Source organism: Hoplias malabaricus, chromosome Y, assembly GCF_029633855.1.
Source record: "Hoplias malabaricus isolate fHopMal1 chromosome Y, fHopMal1.hap1, whole genome shotgun sequence".
Classification (NCBI taxonomy): Eukaryota; Metazoa; Chordata; class Actinopteri; order Characiformes; family Erythrinidae; genus Hoplias; species Hoplias malabaricus.
The window spans coordinates 22,676,565-22,694,367 of NC_089820.1; the positions used below are offsets into that span (position 1 = coordinate 22,676,565).

The 17,803-nt window shown below is 39.8% G+C and overlaps 1 protein-coding gene across 3 annotated transcripts in view; it reads right to left on the bottom strand.

Moving 5' to 3' along the window:
- The window catches only part of LOC136677852 (probable global transcription activator SNF2L2), a 39,751-nt gene that overhangs the window by 13,297 nt on the left and 8,651 nt on the right, over window positions 1-17,803 (bottom strand). For all 3 annotated transcript variants that reach the window (XM_066655523.1, XM_066655525.1, XM_066655524.1), the window contains exons 8-28: window positions 16,750-16,923; window positions 15,123-15,296; window positions 14,781-14,951; window positions 14,599-14,649; window positions 13,534-13,664; window positions 12,318-12,375; window positions 12,026-12,126; window positions 11,524-11,671; window positions 10,618-10,781; window positions 9,794-9,860; window positions 9,575-9,685; window positions 9,188-9,430; window positions 8,960-9,073; window positions 8,735-8,842; window positions 8,550-8,636; window positions 8,402-8,448; window positions 8,059-8,225; window positions 7,210-7,373; window positions 6,497-6,724; window positions 5,292-5,369; window positions 4,978-5,196 (exon numbers count right to left, since the gene is read on the bottom strand). In XM_066655523.1, coding sequence (XP_066511620.1) covers window positions 4,978-5,196; window positions 5,292-5,369; window positions 6,497-6,724; window positions 7,210-7,373; window positions 8,059-8,225; window positions 8,402-8,448; window positions 8,550-8,636; window positions 8,735-8,842; window positions 8,960-9,073; window positions 9,188-9,430; window positions 9,575-9,685; window positions 9,794-9,860; window positions 10,618-10,781; window positions 11,524-11,671; window positions 12,026-12,126; window positions 12,318-12,375; window positions 13,534-13,664; window positions 14,599-14,649; window positions 14,781-14,951; window positions 15,123-15,296; window positions 16,750-16,923 — 2,805 coding nt within the window. The remainder of the gene's footprint in view (window positions 1-4,977; window positions 5,197-5,291; window positions 5,370-6,496; window positions 6,725-7,209; window positions 7,374-8,058; window positions 8,226-8,401; window positions 8,449-8,549; window positions 8,637-8,734; window positions 8,843-8,959; window positions 9,074-9,187; window positions 9,431-9,574; window positions 9,686-9,793; window positions 9,861-10,617; window positions 10,782-11,523; window positions 11,672-12,025; window positions 12,127-12,317; window positions 12,376-13,533; window positions 13,665-14,598; window positions 14,650-14,780; window positions 14,952-15,122; window positions 15,297-16,749; window positions 16,924-17,803) is intronic.

Genomic DNA, 17,803 nt, shown 5'->3' on the forward strand with positions numbered 1-17,803 from the left:
TTTAAATGCCTGATTTTCCTTTTTCCTCTCTCTTTTTTTGGTTGAAGGAAATCGAAGAAAAGTGTGAAAGTGAAACTAGTTTAAGTGAAAAACTTAATTCAAACCCCATTTTCTCTGATGAATCTCTTCATTTTCTAACTTCACCTATCCATCATTTAGACTTTTTTATTTGCACTAAAATCCCAGTACATAACTGATTAATCATCACAATCAAAGCCTGATCCTTAGCAGTAATTCTGCGCACCTGCTAAAATTTGAAGCCAGGTGCTCAGACAGAGAGACGGATCATCTGAGATAAACTGATAAGCTGATGCTAGCAGACTTCCAAATTTAAAGAAAAATACTGTGTAAAAGTTCTGCAATTGTAGATTTGATTCTAAGTTAGAAGATATGCTCATGATCTATATGAGGCTTTAATACATAATAATAACCATGATATCATCAACACCAATTAAATAAATATAATCTTTAAAGGCTAAGCACCAGCTCTATGAAAGTGTCAAACAAATAAATACATTGGAATTTGAGTTCCTAACTTGTGTTTATTGATAGTCAGAAAACATGTTATTTCTTACTAATTCAAGGAATAAGGTTTAAAAGACCGTTGGTCCCCCCCACAACGGTGTTCGGAAACTCTAATAGGCATCTTGCCTGTGACGTAGATGGTGGACAACAACTCTAGAAGCTGCACTTAATTTAATGCAAAATGAGGAAAAGGTGTGTTGTTTTTGGCTGCAATCATTCAATGTACAGTGGGACATCTGTGCACAAATGGCCCAAAGATCCCAAAATATCCAGAAAAAGTACTAAATTTGTCAAATTTGGAAAGGACCATCCGCTCACTCCGTTATCTGTAGCTCATTTCACTGGCACTTTTCCAACAATATGGGCATGTAAGGACACCAACGAAAGGTGTTCAAGAGCCTCTGTAACATGGAGGTAAACAGGGTAAGGACACTCACTTCGCCTGTTTTAGTTGGTGTTAGTTGATGTTAGCTTGACTTGCTAAACTCTGTGTCTCAGATTATAAACCGGCGTAATGCAGCTACGTAGCGGAGTATAGTGTCGGATGAATTCGAGTTCGACTTCGATCACATTTACAAGAATAACGGTACCTCTAAATTTGAGTTTAGCTTATTGCTAGGCTATTGTCGTGAATAATGTTGGTTATTTAGCTAGCTAGATACTGTCATAACAGTCAGTCATAACGGTGTTTTACGCAGCGTTGTTCAGCTGTTGTCCACCAGTGACGTCACGGTTGCGTTCAAAAATTTCCGTAGCGTAGCCAATTTTGATAAACTTAAACTGTTAGTCAAAGAGCACAGAGATTATTAATATTAATAACCTTTTAAATTATATCTAACAATGGACCTTAAAACACTTACTGTCCTAAACCCTGTGACTTCTTTGTGCTAGATGGTATTCACATACCTTTAAAAGATTCTGTGCATATTATACCTCTACAGCTTTTCATACTGTATTTCACTGTATACTGTATACTGTCTCATAAACTAAGAAATTCAACTTGGGGTAACAGTCAACTGTATCCCAAACTCACTCAAGCATTGAAAGCAATTTGTTGAGCCACTGAGCCATGTAGATATAAAGACATTTGTTTATAATTCCCCATGTAAAAGCAAATTTAAATGATGACTTCCAGGCCTAGTTACAAAAAATGTCTTTGAAGATTGCAATAAGTAACAGTTCCTTTTCTATGACAACTTCTTGTGTTGATCCCTCAAGCTCAGTGCGGAATTGACAATATTTCATCAGCAACAAAGGCATGAAATATGATGACAATGGCAATTCATCTATAAACCAACTGACAATGAAAACAAGTTATTGACGTACTGGCACACTGAAATGAAAAGCCTCTTTGCTTTGAAAAATGTACAGAAGATTCATGGTTTCTGCAAAATCTAAAGAAAATCTGATAACAGCATGTCAACCCCCTGAAAGAGCCCTTGAGGCATACACCCACTTTTTGTTTTTTTGTGTTGCTTCTGACTCCCGTACTGTACAAATTTACCATCACTGAATTTCTCTGTTCCTTGGCGGTCTGGCTCTCTAGCTTGACTCTGTTTACCTTAAAACACAAGCACTGGTACATGGACTCCTAACCTGAAAGCTATTCTGCTCCTTATCATCATCTTGTGAATCAGCTAGCACTGTCAGTCAGTCGTTACCTGGAGTGGAATAGGAAGTAAGCATCTGAGGTGGCTTCTCAGGAGAGGTTTGTGCGTCAGGAAAGTGTTAGTGAGCTGTCAAAATGCTTGTTAGGAATGAAAATTTCATTTGGCAGTTTTTTCACAGTTGGAAATTAAGTGAAGACGACACTGAGTGCTCTGCTCGGCATTAGAAGGTAGCATCAACAGTGGGCTAAATTTTCTCTACAGCAGCCACGGAGAGACAGAAAGCTATGGTTGTCTGACTAATTTACGTTGTGCGTCGTGGGTCTGATTTTGACAGACGAGAAGCTTGGATATTAGGCTTCTGAACAATATAAATAAAAAAAAAATAGAAATTAACACTGAATGGCTGTAACATCTATCGTGATTCATATTTGAGGTAACAAAGGTATCAAGTGTGTGACACAGAAACGGCCGCTCATTTCTTTTCTTATAAAGTCATTTGTTTACTCACCACAATATTTGCTACTCAGAATTATCGGCAGTGAAAAGCTAGGTCTATTTGTTCCACATAAAAGTGACATTTAATTGACACTTTAAGGAGATTAAGTGACTGATGATCTGCTGTCTGAACTGTGCAAAACTACACTACACTGTTACCTGTTGAGTCTAATCATTTATACTACTATGATGCACTCATTGTTACTGTTACTAGTCCACTTTAGTTTACTCTTTAGACTGACTACGTTTCTCTCTGCAGCTCTTAGTACAAAGAATACATTTACTGACAATTTCACAAACGCTGAACTCCATTAGTTCAAAAATCATTATGCTGCTCGTTTGTGATGTACATTGTCCTTTATGTATAGATTTTTTCACTTGTGTGGTTGTATTTTTACCACTTACGCATTTAAGCAGTAGAACACGAGAGGTAGTGTGTTATCATGAAATAACAGCATGGCTGTGATGCAGTGTAGTCACTGTAGTCCATTTCAGCCGTGCTGTTATTTCATGATAGCACATGACCTTGATTGTTCTATTGCTTTTATACAACAGTTCAGGTATTAAATCTTGAAATATATAAACGAAGCTGTGAAAGTAGTGTCAAAAATGTTCATGAAATTAGTAAATCCTTCCGTCAAATTATAGTTCCTCAACTTGTAGCGTGTTGCTGCGTCACAGTTACGAACTCCACAGCACTGCACTCACCGCCCAGAGTGGATCAGCCTCAGTTCACCACTACAGAATCACTAACCTGCCGAGTAAACTACCCAGACCCCTAATCTGCAGAATAAACTACTCCAGATAAACTTGCTTCTGACCAAGAGAGTCTTTACCTAGCCCGGTGAGCTCAGCTGAGCTGCAACTGTCTCAAATTTCCACCTGTTCTCTTTGAAGTGCACCATAAGAGGTAACAAGCCATAATGCGTTATACTTCTAATGTAACATATATCCATATTGAAACACGGTTGCATGACTTAATTTTAAACATTTAGTGCTCTGTCCTAAACTCAGTCATGATTTACACGTAATGTTAGTGCACTATGCAATGAATGGGGAATGATTTGAGACACCCTGGATGTGCAGCAAATATAAAAAATAAATAAATAAAAAAAATGAAGCTCCCTGTGAACGCTAAGGACGATTACAGTAACTGAATCTCCAATGGGCCTTCTCTCCTCTGGTATGTATTCTCATTTTGTGTTCTTAACTTGGCTTTGTCTCAAGTAAATTTACTTAATGTCGTATTTTGTATTTGTGTCGAATTAAATGGTCTTTAACGCCAGTCACTGCCCTCAGTCTCCATTTATTTCAAGAGTTAAACGTGTTTATAACAGTGAATGATTATAACTGGAGCGTGATTTTTTTATTGGTATTAGTATTCTCAAAGTAAACTGAAGACTGAAGTTATTGGTGTGAAAAATAAACTGAAGCTAATTTAGCGGTGAAAATTTTTTATATGGACAGCTGCAGTGTAGAGGGTTGTTAGCAACGGCGTTCAGCGGACTGATACAGTGGTTGTGAAAAAACTAAAGCATGCTTTATTTCGCAATAACCGCACAGAGCGCTTTTCAACCAATCAGAGTGCGTGACTGGAACTAACCATATAATAGTGCAATACCTGCTAAGGCTGCTCTTATACAGAACACTTATGTATGTATATATATAGATTCTCCTCACTCTTATTATATTATGATTCAGAGCACTGTTGTTCCAAACCTATATTTAATTCTGTAACCCACTTCTATATCTCTACTCTATTTATTGTTATTTCTGTATGTCTTCTCTTGTGCACTATGTACATTACTGTAACCTTATCATTTTTTTCAGGATGGATAAAGTGTTATCTTCTTTACAATTGTAATCAAAAAACAATTGCATTAAATTCTGAAGATGTTCCCTCACCATTTGCTGATCTCCAGTCTGTTTGTGTCTAATGTGTTTATATAAAAAAAAAAAAAAACACACAACATGGCTGGTCCGGTATGCTAGACTTTCTCAAAGGCATCCAGAGTTTAAGACAACTCCAAACATCAAAAAGCATGAACCAAAATGCGGATTTTGTTCTATTTCTTGCTCCATGTGGGTAATTCAAACAGTGAAATAAAAGTTAAAGGCAAGGTAGACTTCAGCCATATACAAACAGCATTTTTCCCCCTCAAACATACCATTCCATCTTAAAAGACACAGGGCTTCTGAACATAAACAAACCAGAGAGAACAGCATTTCCCCACAATTGTAGAGATCAATTAAAAGCTGCATTTTTTTTTAATTTACATTTCGCACAGCACAAAAACTTTTTTGGAAATGGGGTTTATAAATAAATTAATAAATAAATGGGACTCACTCGCAACCACTGTTTTTCAGTCAGAGTATCGCTGTAGTCCACATCCCTACGGTGACGTGAGCCACGACCAAAGATCTTCTCCTCCTCTTCCTCACAGGTTAGCCGCTCCACCTCAGCGTCGTCTTTGATAATCCAGGATGGCAACTCATCCTCCTCCATGAGACGAGGCTTACGTTTGGGGTTCCGGGCGTCCTCACGACGGCGGTCCAGGTCCATACGCTGGAAAAACAATGCAAATTTATTCTCATTTAGTCTCTTATCTCTAAACTTGATACAACTGAACAAGTGTAAGGAGATGACCATGTTAAACTTACCATAAAAAGCTCAAACTCATCCTCATTGCGGGCAATCATTTGATTTAGAGTTTCATCATCTGGAACTTCATCTTCCTCCTGATATTGCAAGCAAACCAATATAACTATTACTGCTAAAACACATATGTTTCAAGGCCTGTTTAGTTACTATTACCAAAGTTGAAGAGGAAATAAAAACAAAAGAATATGACATTGAAGTCAATATGCTTCATTCTCCATGTAATGTTTTTGGGATTTTTAATACATTTTACGTTTCTTTCATTATCAGTGAATCATTGCTGATAACCAGATTGATGTCATTAAATTATGGTTAACTTGTTATTATCTGTTATTAACTGTGTTATTGGTGTCTTTTCTGTTAAAGGCAACAGTGTGATAATGTTCCTAAACAGTTCTTAAAATCAACAGCTACAAATTTCCTACTAAATTATCATCGAGTGTACACAAAAATTCAGGTTTTACCCTTGTACGATTATGTGAGTTACAGGATCTCAGCAAGCCAGAAACAATAAGTAAACAGCCCTTTGAATAACAGCTAAGTTCTGCTTGTTTATCAGTAAATACTGAAACAGAGACAATTGACTGCAATTGCTATGCAAACCGCTGTGACATGATAATCAAATTCACTGCATACTTGTGTTTCAAAGCTTTTCAGGGCATTTGTGTGCACCCCACTGAGAAGCTGTATTTTTCACTGAATGCTGAAAGTGGATGTAATGCACACTGAGCTATAATATTGTATGTTTTAAGAGCACACTCTACTGGTCAAATAGAAATCTCTGTTACACTGCTAATGCAACTGTTATGTATAATCTATGCCAGCTGTGCCACTGAATGCAATATTCACGGAATATTCCATGAAAATGCTCATGAACCTTTTAAGTAATCTTACAAGTCATGTACCAACTTGTGGCATAATGCTGATCGCAGCATCCCTGTGGATTCTCTTGAAAAAATCTGTGCTCGGAGTACTGGTATCACAGCGATATTCCAAAGACAAATAGTTTCTGTGAATGTTTCAGCTTCCCATTCCTTCTTAAGCATTTGATCATGAAATTAACTAAATCATATTCCGTAGCATATCAACTTCAGTAATTGCACCAACACTACTCAAATAAAAAAATTAATTCTCATTTTCTCCAGTGATAAATATGCATTGACCACAGCAGCTAACAGGCTGACCTTGCTTTTTCCTGCAGACATACCTCATTCTGTTCTTCGTGCTCCAGAATAGCCTGCAGGAAGGCCCTCCGCTCATGGCTGGAGGACTTCTGGTCAAACATGCCTGCCTGAATAACTTTCTGATCCACGTTGAGTTTGTACTTGGCTGCAGCAAGGATCTTCTCCTCCACGCTGTTGACGGTGCAGAGGCGCAGGACACGCACCTCGTTCTGCTGCCCAATTCTATGAGCACGATCTTGAGCCTGCAGGTCCTGGAGACAGGGATTAAACTGTCAGTCATGTTTTAATAACTTGGCTGCTATGGAAAACGAGGTAAGGTGCCTTATACACTAGGGTCCTTCAGAAAAGGGGAAATGATGCTCACTCAGTAAATTTGTAACAGAACCAAGGTTAATGTGTAGCATCGTGCAGGGGATGTAAAATTATTCAGAACCAGAAAAAAATCCATGAATTGGCTAAAGCTGCCAGCTGAAAAATGTCTAAACTCCAGGCATACAAATATCTAATGAAAACCATCATCTTATCTAAGGCTAAAGAAAATAATCCTCACATCCTGGAATAGGTTTTACCCAAAACCATTAGCACAACATTAAAATGTAACTCATGAGAGCTTCATGTTTAAATGACTGAGGTTACACTGCCTCGGGCATCTATCTTAACTTGCTACTCATCGGCTTTGCCACAGTACAAGCCTCTAATACTCTCCACTTGCTAAGGTTGTGAGAGAGAGAGAGACCTGGTGGGGGTTCCAGTCGCTGTCAAAGATGACAACAGTGTCTGCGGCCTGCAGGTTGAGGCCCAGGCCGCCTGCCCTTGTGCTCAGCAAGAAGACGAAAAATTGTGAGCCCTCCTCATTGAACTTCTTTAGCAGTAAAGCACGGTCTTCAGATTTGGTCGTTCCTATGTGACAAAAAACAAACAAGTACTTAAAAGGATATAATTGTGGTACTGCACATGGAGGTGTTGAATATCACTCCCTTCTTACCACTTGGTAAACTAATGCTTGTGAAACTCTTCTGACCTCTTCGGTAAACTAATATTTTCTCATTTCTGCTATTTAACCTGGAGGTTGTGGGTTCTATTCCCGCTCCGGGTGACTGTCTGTGAGGAGTTTTAATGTGTTCTTCGCATGTACAGGTGGGTTTCCTCCGGGTGCTCCGGTTTCCTCTCACAGTCCAAAAACGCACATTGGTAGGTGGAATGACGACTCAAGTGTCTATACGTGTTAGTGTGTGAGTGAATGTGTGAGTGTGTGTCGCCCTGTGAAGGACTGGCCCCTCCTCCAGGGTGTGTTCCTGCCTGGCACCCAGTGATTCTGGGTAGGCTCAGGACATGTGCTTACAGACAATGAATGAATAAAAAACAGAATAGTGAAAATATAAAACACTAAAATGGGAACAAAATACAAAAATTTTGGGGAAAAAAAAAAATGACAGACTCACAGGACCCTAATATATGAATTGGACGTATATTAATAATAAATACAAAAAGTGTCTGAATACGTGTTTTCCCTTGCTGTATCTTTAAAATACACAGGATTAGTAAATATACATGACTGTGCACTTAAAACGAAGGTGTGGGTCACCATCTAGTCGTAGGTAGAGGAAGTTGCGGTAGGCAAAGTAGTCCTCCATAATGGTCATTAGAGAGGTCATCTGACAGAAGAGGAGGACTCTGTGGTTGGTGGCGTGCAGCTTAGGCAGGATACGGTCCAGCAGCTCAAACTTTCCTGAAGCCCGGTACAAGTCAGGACTGGGTGATAAACAGTGAAAAAAAAATGTCAAAATGGCACAGCACACCAACAGAGTCTGCGGAGACAGATGAAGGTTTTTTTTTTTTGTGACCCACTTATGAACCAGGTCATAACTAATCCTTTTTGGTCATTTTAAAGTTTATGCATGAGTTAGTTTAATTTCAGGACTGCTTACCCGTTTATGATGCCATTGGAAAAACCTAAGTGTTCAGCAAATGACTCCTGAACAGATAAAGAGAAAAAGTGTGAAACGTTTGACGCCACTTGAGATTCCCGTTGATTTTTTAAAATGCTTCTCTTTTGTTCTGTCATTTGGCACTCACCTCAATGTGCTGGAACATGTAAGGGTGGTTGCAGATCTTCTTCAGCTGCATTATGGTGTTCATCAGTGTTTTTGCTCCACCTTTTCCCTGTGGAAGTGTAAAGCACAGTAAACAGTTTTGTCTACAGTCAACAGTTTTGGTGTGACCAGAACAAAGTGAAGTACTCGTGCTCTTCCTTCACTTACCTTCTTGTCTTTCTCTGAGCCATCAGTAAGCAGGATGCCCTTGCCTTGCATGTGTCTATAGAGAACCTTCTGGATAGCTGACATATCACACTTGATAACATACTCCACCTGCAGATAAATGAGATTTTAAATTAATTGTTGTCCAACTGCAGAAGTGTGCCGTGTCAGATGTGGCAAATCAGAAACAAAAACGGTGTTTTCGCTTATTTATTTTTTTGCATTTACCTTCTCGGGCAGCTGAGACTCCACCTCTTTCTTCAGTCTACGCAGAAGGAAGGGACGCAGCACTTTGTGAAGGCGGCGGATAATCAGGATGGTCTCTTCTTCATTCAGGTCCACCTGTCGAATTATCATTATTATTCAGATTTGTTCACTCTTTCAACAGGCTCATCTTCTTCTCTATGCTCCAGTATATTCAGTGTTTTAACTTAACTTAAAACAGGGGTATCATACCCTTTCTCCCGTCATGGCAAAGGGAGCATTGAACCACTGTTCAAAGGTGCTGCAACTTTTAAAGATGGTGGGCAACAGGAAGTTGAGCAGGGCCCAGAGCTCAGGCAGCTTGTTCTGCAGAGGGGTTCCAGTGAGCAATAACCGCCGGGGGGCCACATAGTGAGTGTTTAAAACCTGGGTCAGCTTGCAGTGATGATTCTTCATGCGATGGCCTTCATCAACAATCATGTACTTCCAGCGAATCTAAGAGAAAGAAAGAAAGAAATATATACTGACTAAAGAATCCAAGGATACTTGTCAAGCAAAAATAAAGCAGGAGAATCTTAGTCACTGAAAAAGAAAAGAAAACCTTTTGAAATGGAGCTCTCTGTACCAGACAGTTCTCACCTTGGCAAGAATGTGCTTGTCTTTGATGATGTACTCGTAGGTGGTGATAAGAACATTGAACTTCCCGCTGCGAAGCTGTGGCACCAGTGACCTCCGCATGGATGGTGTGCCCTTTCACAAAAACAAACCCACACATGAGCCATGGTGTTTTGTTGGCTTATTCCCCAAGTGTTATTTACTGTTTCCTGACATGCACAAAGACTCAAAATCGGTGCTGACCTTGTAAGCAATTTTAACAATCGATGGCGCCCACTTGTCAAGTTCATAAACCCAGTTGGACAAAGTCCTAAGAAAGAGAGGAAAAAAAGATCAATACTGTCATTTTTATGTGAACAATTCCCTCAACACTGAAAAAGATGCGATGTGCGTGGGGCGACTGGGGGTCAGAGTTAATAGGGAATTGTGCAAAGCGTGATGCAGCTCAGAACGCATTTTCCACTCCCAGACAGATCAATCTTTGTTATTAACTTGAACCTCCTTCTCTAATTTGTCATGCTTTATATATTTCTCCCCCCCCCCTGATTTTCTGCTCACAGCTTGCGGTTCTCAGAGTGTGTGCCACACAGAGATCACAAGTCTCCAGCACAGTAATAGAGGGGCAATGATCCATGAATAAATTCCGAATATAGCCAGTTTAATGTGAGGGTTTCTTTCATCTGGAAGCAAGAAATCATCTGTGCTCCCAACAGGCATGAGAAAGTGTTAGGGCAGGACACACTTTGAATCTTTAAATTGTAAAGCTGTATTTATAACATGTACGCTCCTCCTGAATTAATCATGGTAAATACAAATTATTTACATCGCCAGATTGTAGCCTATAACATTTAAGTTCTTCTTATTACACTCTGTTAATATTCATAGCCTTATCTCCTTTGATTAACTGATCTTTATCTGCCAGTGCCAGCAATACCATGTTTTACGCTTTGTTAATAGCCTGGCTAAATCTGCTTACAGAACCCAAGCCTTCATCTTTTTCTATCCTCTCTTTCATGGCTTCTTTGTACGTTAGACTATCATATTGTGTCAGTTGGCCTGTAACTCACGACAGTGGTACGATGATCAGATAAGGGCCATTGAGCCTCTTGTGTTCCATTAGGTAAGTAATAAGGGCAATGGTTTGGATGGTTTTCCCTAGGCCCATCTCATCAGCCAGGATGCCATTCAGGTTGTTGTTATACAAGGACACCATCCACTCCAGTCCTTGGATCTTAAAAAACGGAACAAAGAACGAGTATTAGTTTCTTACACTTTGAAGTTACATAGGCTGTTATAGGAAATGAAAGGAAAACTAGTTTTAAAAGGAACTTTAAATACATCCTAACAGACTAAAAAGCGTTTTCTACAAACATTGGACATAATCAGAATATTTCTGGAACTTGCATTCAGTCCAATAAGCTTTGCCAAGACTCCTATAAATTTAAATTATCAATCAGGGAAGTACTTGAGCAATCAGGAGAAGGGCTGATAAGAAGAGAAAATAATGTTCTCTCAAAATCTAAAGATAAATCAAAAAACTACACATTTCAAGAGCTACAGACTAAGTACCAGGCACCAGCTTCTTTTCAAGTTTATCTATTTTTATCTCCTCTCACTTTTTAAAGAGTCTCCGGACAATATGAAAATTAAAGCTGGGAGAAGATCACTCAGAGCATTACAGCAGACTGTGAATCTTTCCTAGTGCACTGGAAAACTACTTCTGTTCTAACTTAAAATTAAGTAACAAGGCTTCACCACATTTCAAGTTAACTGAATAACTTCCTAAGATCTATGATTCTCATTCTGTTAATTGTCTAGTAGTCATCATCATCATCATCTTTGCTGCTTAATCCATTTCAAGATTGTGGTCAGTAGTCCTTCAATTACCTCTACATTTTTTAAATTTCCTTAAAAACTTTTTTTTAAGTAAGAACAACATTTTTTGTAACAGTTGGCTTTTGGATACACATCACCTGGTACTGTTTGAGTGTCCCATTTATCAGTAAACTCGACTGTTTCTCCACTCTTTCAATGACGGCATGGGCGACTCCATAGTAGGACTGAGAACTGGTCTGTCCTGCCTGGACACTGTATTCATCGTCTACATCCTGCTTGGCAGACCTACAGAGGGCAGGGGCAGGAAGAGTGAGCTCACATCCTATGATATCAGACTGGTCTGAATAGCTTGGTAAAAGTTTACGGGCGAACATGAACTCATTTACCCTCTAGCCCTAAACAGTGATTTCTGCATCACACAGTGTGCAATACTGAACAGACAACTCATAACAGGATGAGACAGGCAGAGCCAAGTGACAAATAAACAAATAAAATGAAAAAGAATCTGACAAAAGGAGCAGTGAAAAACACAACCCCAGCAAAAAACAACAGTTATTGTAAAGCAATCAGCCCAACATCCATCTACCTCCAGATCTAAGGCTTTTTTTTACAGCTTTGATGTGAAAATAGTCTGCGTACTCTATGATGTGCTTGGCTGCTCTTTCAGACACTTCATCGCTGTTGGGATCAATGATTTTCTTTTCCTCTGATTCTGCTCTGGAGACCACCTCTTCTTCATCCTGGGAGGAAAGAAGAGCAGATTATGTCAGTCTGACCCTTTTACTGAAAGCAATAATGTTACAAATATTACTTGGTGGCAGAAAAAAGAAGGCCTGCTATGAAGGAATATTGGAAGGTGTTAATGGGTGTTGTTGGGAGGAGACAGACACAAGGTGCAGGTATTTGTGCAGTGGAAAAACAGCACACTGACCTCCTCTTCAAACTCAGAGCCACTCTCTTCGCTGTCTGACCGAGGGGCCACTTCATATCTGTATTCAAAATGATACAAATGTAGGATAGAAGCAGATGAGCTTGCGTAGGCAATATATTAAATCTGTAAGCGAAATGTAAAAAAGGATTCCATGGACAAATTAAAGGCTAAGCACCAGCTCTATGAAAGTGTCAAACAAATAAATACAGTGGAATTTGAGTTCCTAACTTGTGTTTATTGATAGTCAGAAAACATGTTATTTCTTACTAATTCAAGGAATGAGGTTTAAAAGACCGTTGCCCCCCCCCCCCCAACGGTGTTGGGAAACTCTAATAGGCGTCTTGCCTGTGACGTAGATGGTGGACAACAACTCTAGAAGCTGCACTTAATTTAATGCAAAATGACGAAAAGGTGTGTTGTTTTTGGCTGCAATCATTCAATGTACAGTGGGACATCTGTGCACAAATGGCCCAAAGATTCCACAATATCCAGAAAATGGACTAAATTTGTCCACTTTAAACGGGCACTTTGGAAAGGACCATCCGCTCACTCCGTTATCTGTAGCTCATTTCACTGGCGCTTTTCCAACAATATGGGCATGTAAGGACACCAACGAAAGGTGTTCAAGAGCTTCTGTAACATGGAGGTAAACAGGGTAAGGACACTCACTTCGCCTGTTTTAGTTGGTGTCAGTTAACGTTAGCTTGACTTGCTAAACTCGGTGGCTCAGATTATACTCGGCTACGTAGCTGCATTACGGAGGTTTATAGTGTCGGATGAATTCGAGTTCGACTTCGATCACATTTACAAGAATAACGGTACCTCTAAATTTGAGTTTAGCTTATTGCTAGGCTATTGTCATGAATAATGTTGGTTATTTAGCTAGATACTGTCATAACAGTCAGTCATAACGGTGTTTTACCGCGCCGTTGTTCAGCTGTTGTCCGCCAGTGACGTCACGGTTGCGTTCAAGAATTTCCGTAGCGAGCTCGTGTTTTTCCGTCAATTTAATAAAATTGTCAGTTTTAAAGCAAATTAAGCTGCTATTTTCATTTTAATTCATACTTATATCTGTCAGTAACTAAAATAATGTGAAATATATTAATGGAGGTCCATTAAGTGGTGCTTAGCCTTAGACTAGAGCATTAAATCTGAAGTAAGTAAATGTCACACAACTGAAATAAATACAGAGGGAAATAAAGTGACGACATCCTACCCAGGGTTCATCTCGAGCCAGGCTTCCAGCTGACTGGACTTGGGTGCGTCTGTGCCCTGTAGTACCTTTCCAGTCTCTGTTTGAATGACTTTGACTGGGAGCTCACTCATCTGACTGCTCTCATCTATGGGCTGCAGAGAAAGAAAAAAAAAAAAAAAAAAAAAAACAAGACAAAGATTTATGCTTAAAACTACTCTAATTGAGACTAAAAACTTCTAAAAGCCACAGAGATGCAAAGGCTTAAATACACCTTAAGCTTACTTACTCTGCTGAGAGTTTACACTGATAAGGCACAACATTAAATATTACTTCTCTGTTTCTATACTCTTTCTTTTTTTTTCAGCTCCAATTTTATCAGTGTTTTCCTGTGCAAGGTGCTCCAAAATGTTAGATGTTTCAAATAATGTGGCAAGTGAGTGGGCACAATGTTTGAAAACCCAAGCAGCACTGAAGCATCTTAACTTAATACACACTAAAACACCACCACAACATCAGTGTCACTGCTGAGATGGCTGCTGTACTCTGTCTGTTTGATCATTAAGGAACGGTTAAAGGTGAATAACAATGCATGCAGAGCAACATGTGGACATGTAGTTTGATCAGAGGTGGATGGATCCCCTTTGAGAGTCTTGGTTCCTCCCAAGGTTTCTTCCTCCAGCCTCAAGGGAGTTTTTCCTTGCCACTGTCGCCTTCGGCTTGCTGGCATTGGGCTTTGATTTAAATGTTCTGTTCTGATACTACGTGAAGCTGCTTTGTGACAACGCTATATAAAGAAATTTGATTTGGACTACAAAACATGAAATGTTTGTGGACAAGAAGTACAGAAACAAGGAGGTCATTTTAAATGTTGGGTCAGATCTGTGTATACAGCATATAATTTTTGTTTGAAATAATTTCTCTAAAATACTGGGGGAAAAAAAAAAAAAATTATATATATATATATATATATATATATATATATATATATATATATATATATATATATATATAAAAACAGCATGGGATGCCCAAACTTTTGCATACAACTTTAGATTAGGAGACCTCCTAATGCTTTTAGTGACACACCTCTCCATCAGGTCCAATTCCTCCAAGACTTTCAGCTTCTCCATCTTCCTTCTGTAAGGGTCAATGACAACAAAAAAAAAACACAATTAGGCTAATGATAATAACTACAATTGGACACTCTATATAAAGTTATTACTAACAGGTTATTATTAGTAGATATTCTGAAACTTGTTCCCACGTACCTTCTTTTTCTTTCTCTTTTTCTTCTTCTCCTTGGCGGCCTGAGCAGCCTTGTGCTCGTAGACCAGAGTTGTGAGGTTGGCCACATACTCATCTGTCTGCTGGAGTAGGTACGCTAGACGTTTGTCCTTCTTTTGGTCAATCAGTTTCCTGTAGCCTTCTTCATCTTCAGCCTATACCAGGACAAACAAACGGTTGTTTCTGCATACTATTTACATAAATCTGTGACTAAAAAAAAAAAAAAAAAAAAAAAATCTGCGCAAGTGTAAAAGATGATATTTCCCAGAAGTTAGTCAGATATACCTTAATAATTTTGTATGGGTATTCAGAACAACAAAAAGTACCATCAGTCTCCTCATTCGCTCTTTCTCAATCCTCTCAGTTTCCTTCTTCTGCTCCCTCTCTGTGTTTGTATGCCAGGTGGCGACTGCCTTGGAGAGCTTCTGAATCTTTCCAGAAATGGATCTATGGTATTCCTTGAAGTCCTTGGCATGCTGGAGGATGCTGTTAAGATATTCCTTATAAAAAGAACACATATCATTACATCACACATGTGCTGTGGAAAATGTCAATACTTAGAAATTTGATGTGCCCAAAAACAACAATATTAATTTAACATAATATATACATCCATCCATCCATCCATCCATTATCTGTAACCGCTTATCCAACTTAGGGTCGCGGGGGGTCCAGAGCCTACCTGGAATCATCGGGCGCAAGGCGGGAATACACCCTGGAGGGGACGCCAGTCCTTCACAGGGCAACACAGACACACACACACACATTCACACCTACGGACACTTTCGAGTCGCCAATCCACCTGCAACGTGTGTTTTTGGACTGTGGGAGGAAACCGGAGCACCCGGAGGAAACCCACGCGGACACGGGGAGAACACACCAACTCCTCACAGACAGTCACCCGGAGCTGGAATCGAACCCACAACCTCCAGGCCCCTGGAGCTGTGTGACTGCGACACTACCTGCTGCGCCACCGTGCCGCCCATAATATATACAATCATTCATAATAGTATGCAGCGGCGATTGCTCCAAGACTGCAAGGGAAGCTCAGCTTCCCCTAAAATTTAAAAAAATAAGTGAACAAATATATACTGTTGTGTGCCTTCAGTGCTTTAAACTGTGAGGACGCTGAGCGTCCACAGAGTTCAATAGCGAAGCAGCGAAACGAGACGAGTCATTGGATAAATGCTGGGCTTTGTCCCGCCCATCGGACGCTCAGCGTCTCTGGGGGTCTACGGAGCAGTGGCCAGCCCGAACGCTCAGCTTCTGTATGATGATTGGATGATCTGTCTGAGGCTGAATCTCTTTTTGATTGACAGCGAAATGAGCGAATCAGCGATCCTTTGGTGTAAAGATCCGTGGGAGCACAGGCGGACACACTTCACATGGGCCAAGGCCGTTTAAGCCTAGCTCTGCTGGCCATTGAGAGGACACTAGTCAAGTCCCTGGAAAAGACGCCTTGTTGGTACGACAGGGTCACAGATCATTTTGTTGAAAAGGAACAGAGAGTAGAATTTACGTATAAATAAACTGACACATTTTATGATGTAGGCCGAAATTGAGCTTTCCCTCCTTGAAAGAGCAGCATCCCCCACTGATAGCATGATTATTCATATCAGAGATTTCTAAAACAGGAATATTATTAGAATTATAACAGATCATTTTATATGTTTATAGTTGCCTTTTTGCGTTGAGCAAGTTCAAAACAAAAGTGAATCAAAGTGATTGAGGCTGTGGATAGCAAAAATACCTGTATATGCAGGTTTCACTCAAGATACTTTCTATAAAACAGTGTTTATTAAATACCCAACTACAGAGCTATAAGACGTTTATTTAACCTGATCAACGTATGAAGCAGCTCAAGGTAAATACAGACGGAAACAGAGAACACATACACAAATGATAGCATGGTGAAAACATCAACACGTAACAAGTAAATCTACTGCGCCCTACCTGATGTTTCTGGCGGCGCTTCCTCTCCTGCTCAATCTTCTGCTGTTTCTCCAACTTCTCTGTCATGCGCGCCTCTCTCAGAGTCTGCCTCTTGCTGCGCTTGTAGGCTTTCGAGTTGAGGGCCGTCTCCAAAGTCGTGTCTCTGCGCATACAAGCCACTACGTCCTGCCGGAGCTGAGCAACAGAGTGCAGTGTGTATTTGTGTTTAGACATGAAGAAACACAGCAGGGTAGTTTATCAAACCTTTCCACTTTAATTATCCATATTAAAAGAGATCAGATCAGTAGATGTTAGGCCTAATGTTTCTCTACATTTTGTAATGTTTAGGTGTCTTTTGAGCATTCCTAGCAGCAAAAGATATGTTTAAAATACCGTTTTAGTTCTCTTTACACTCTTGTAAAATTTCAGATTTAGTTTGTTTCTCTAGAGTAAAATATTTAATACCAAACCACTCTAAAGAACATAACAGTTTATTTAAGCTGAAAAATCTATTGTGTTCACTCCTAAGTTTTTAACTTTGAAATCAGTTTGACATACACCAATCAACCATACCATTATGACCATTCAATGTCCATTCTCTTGTCATACACTCATTCTCAATGTCCATGTTTCACTGACCATACCAGAGCACTTTATGTAGTCTTATAATTACGGACTATAGTCCATTAGTTGTTCATCCTGTCCTTTAATGGTCAGGAGCCCCAAAGGACCATCACAGAGAAGGTATGATTTTCATGATGGATTATTCTCAGTGCTGCAGCAACACTGTGGTTGTGGTGTGTTAGTTTGCGTTGTACTGGTACAAATGGATCAGACACAGCAGTGGGGATGGAGTTTTTACACACTGGGTACTGTAGTCCGTCATCAATGGACACAGGACCATGTCTGCTGGATATTTTGGTCAGTGGACTATTCTGAGAGCTTTAAAATCTCCAGCAGCACTTCTGTGTCAGATCCACTCATACCAGCACAACTCACACTAACCACCAGCATGTCAGTGTCACTGCAGAATTGAGAATGAGCCAGCACCCCAATCATACCAGTTCTGTGGTGG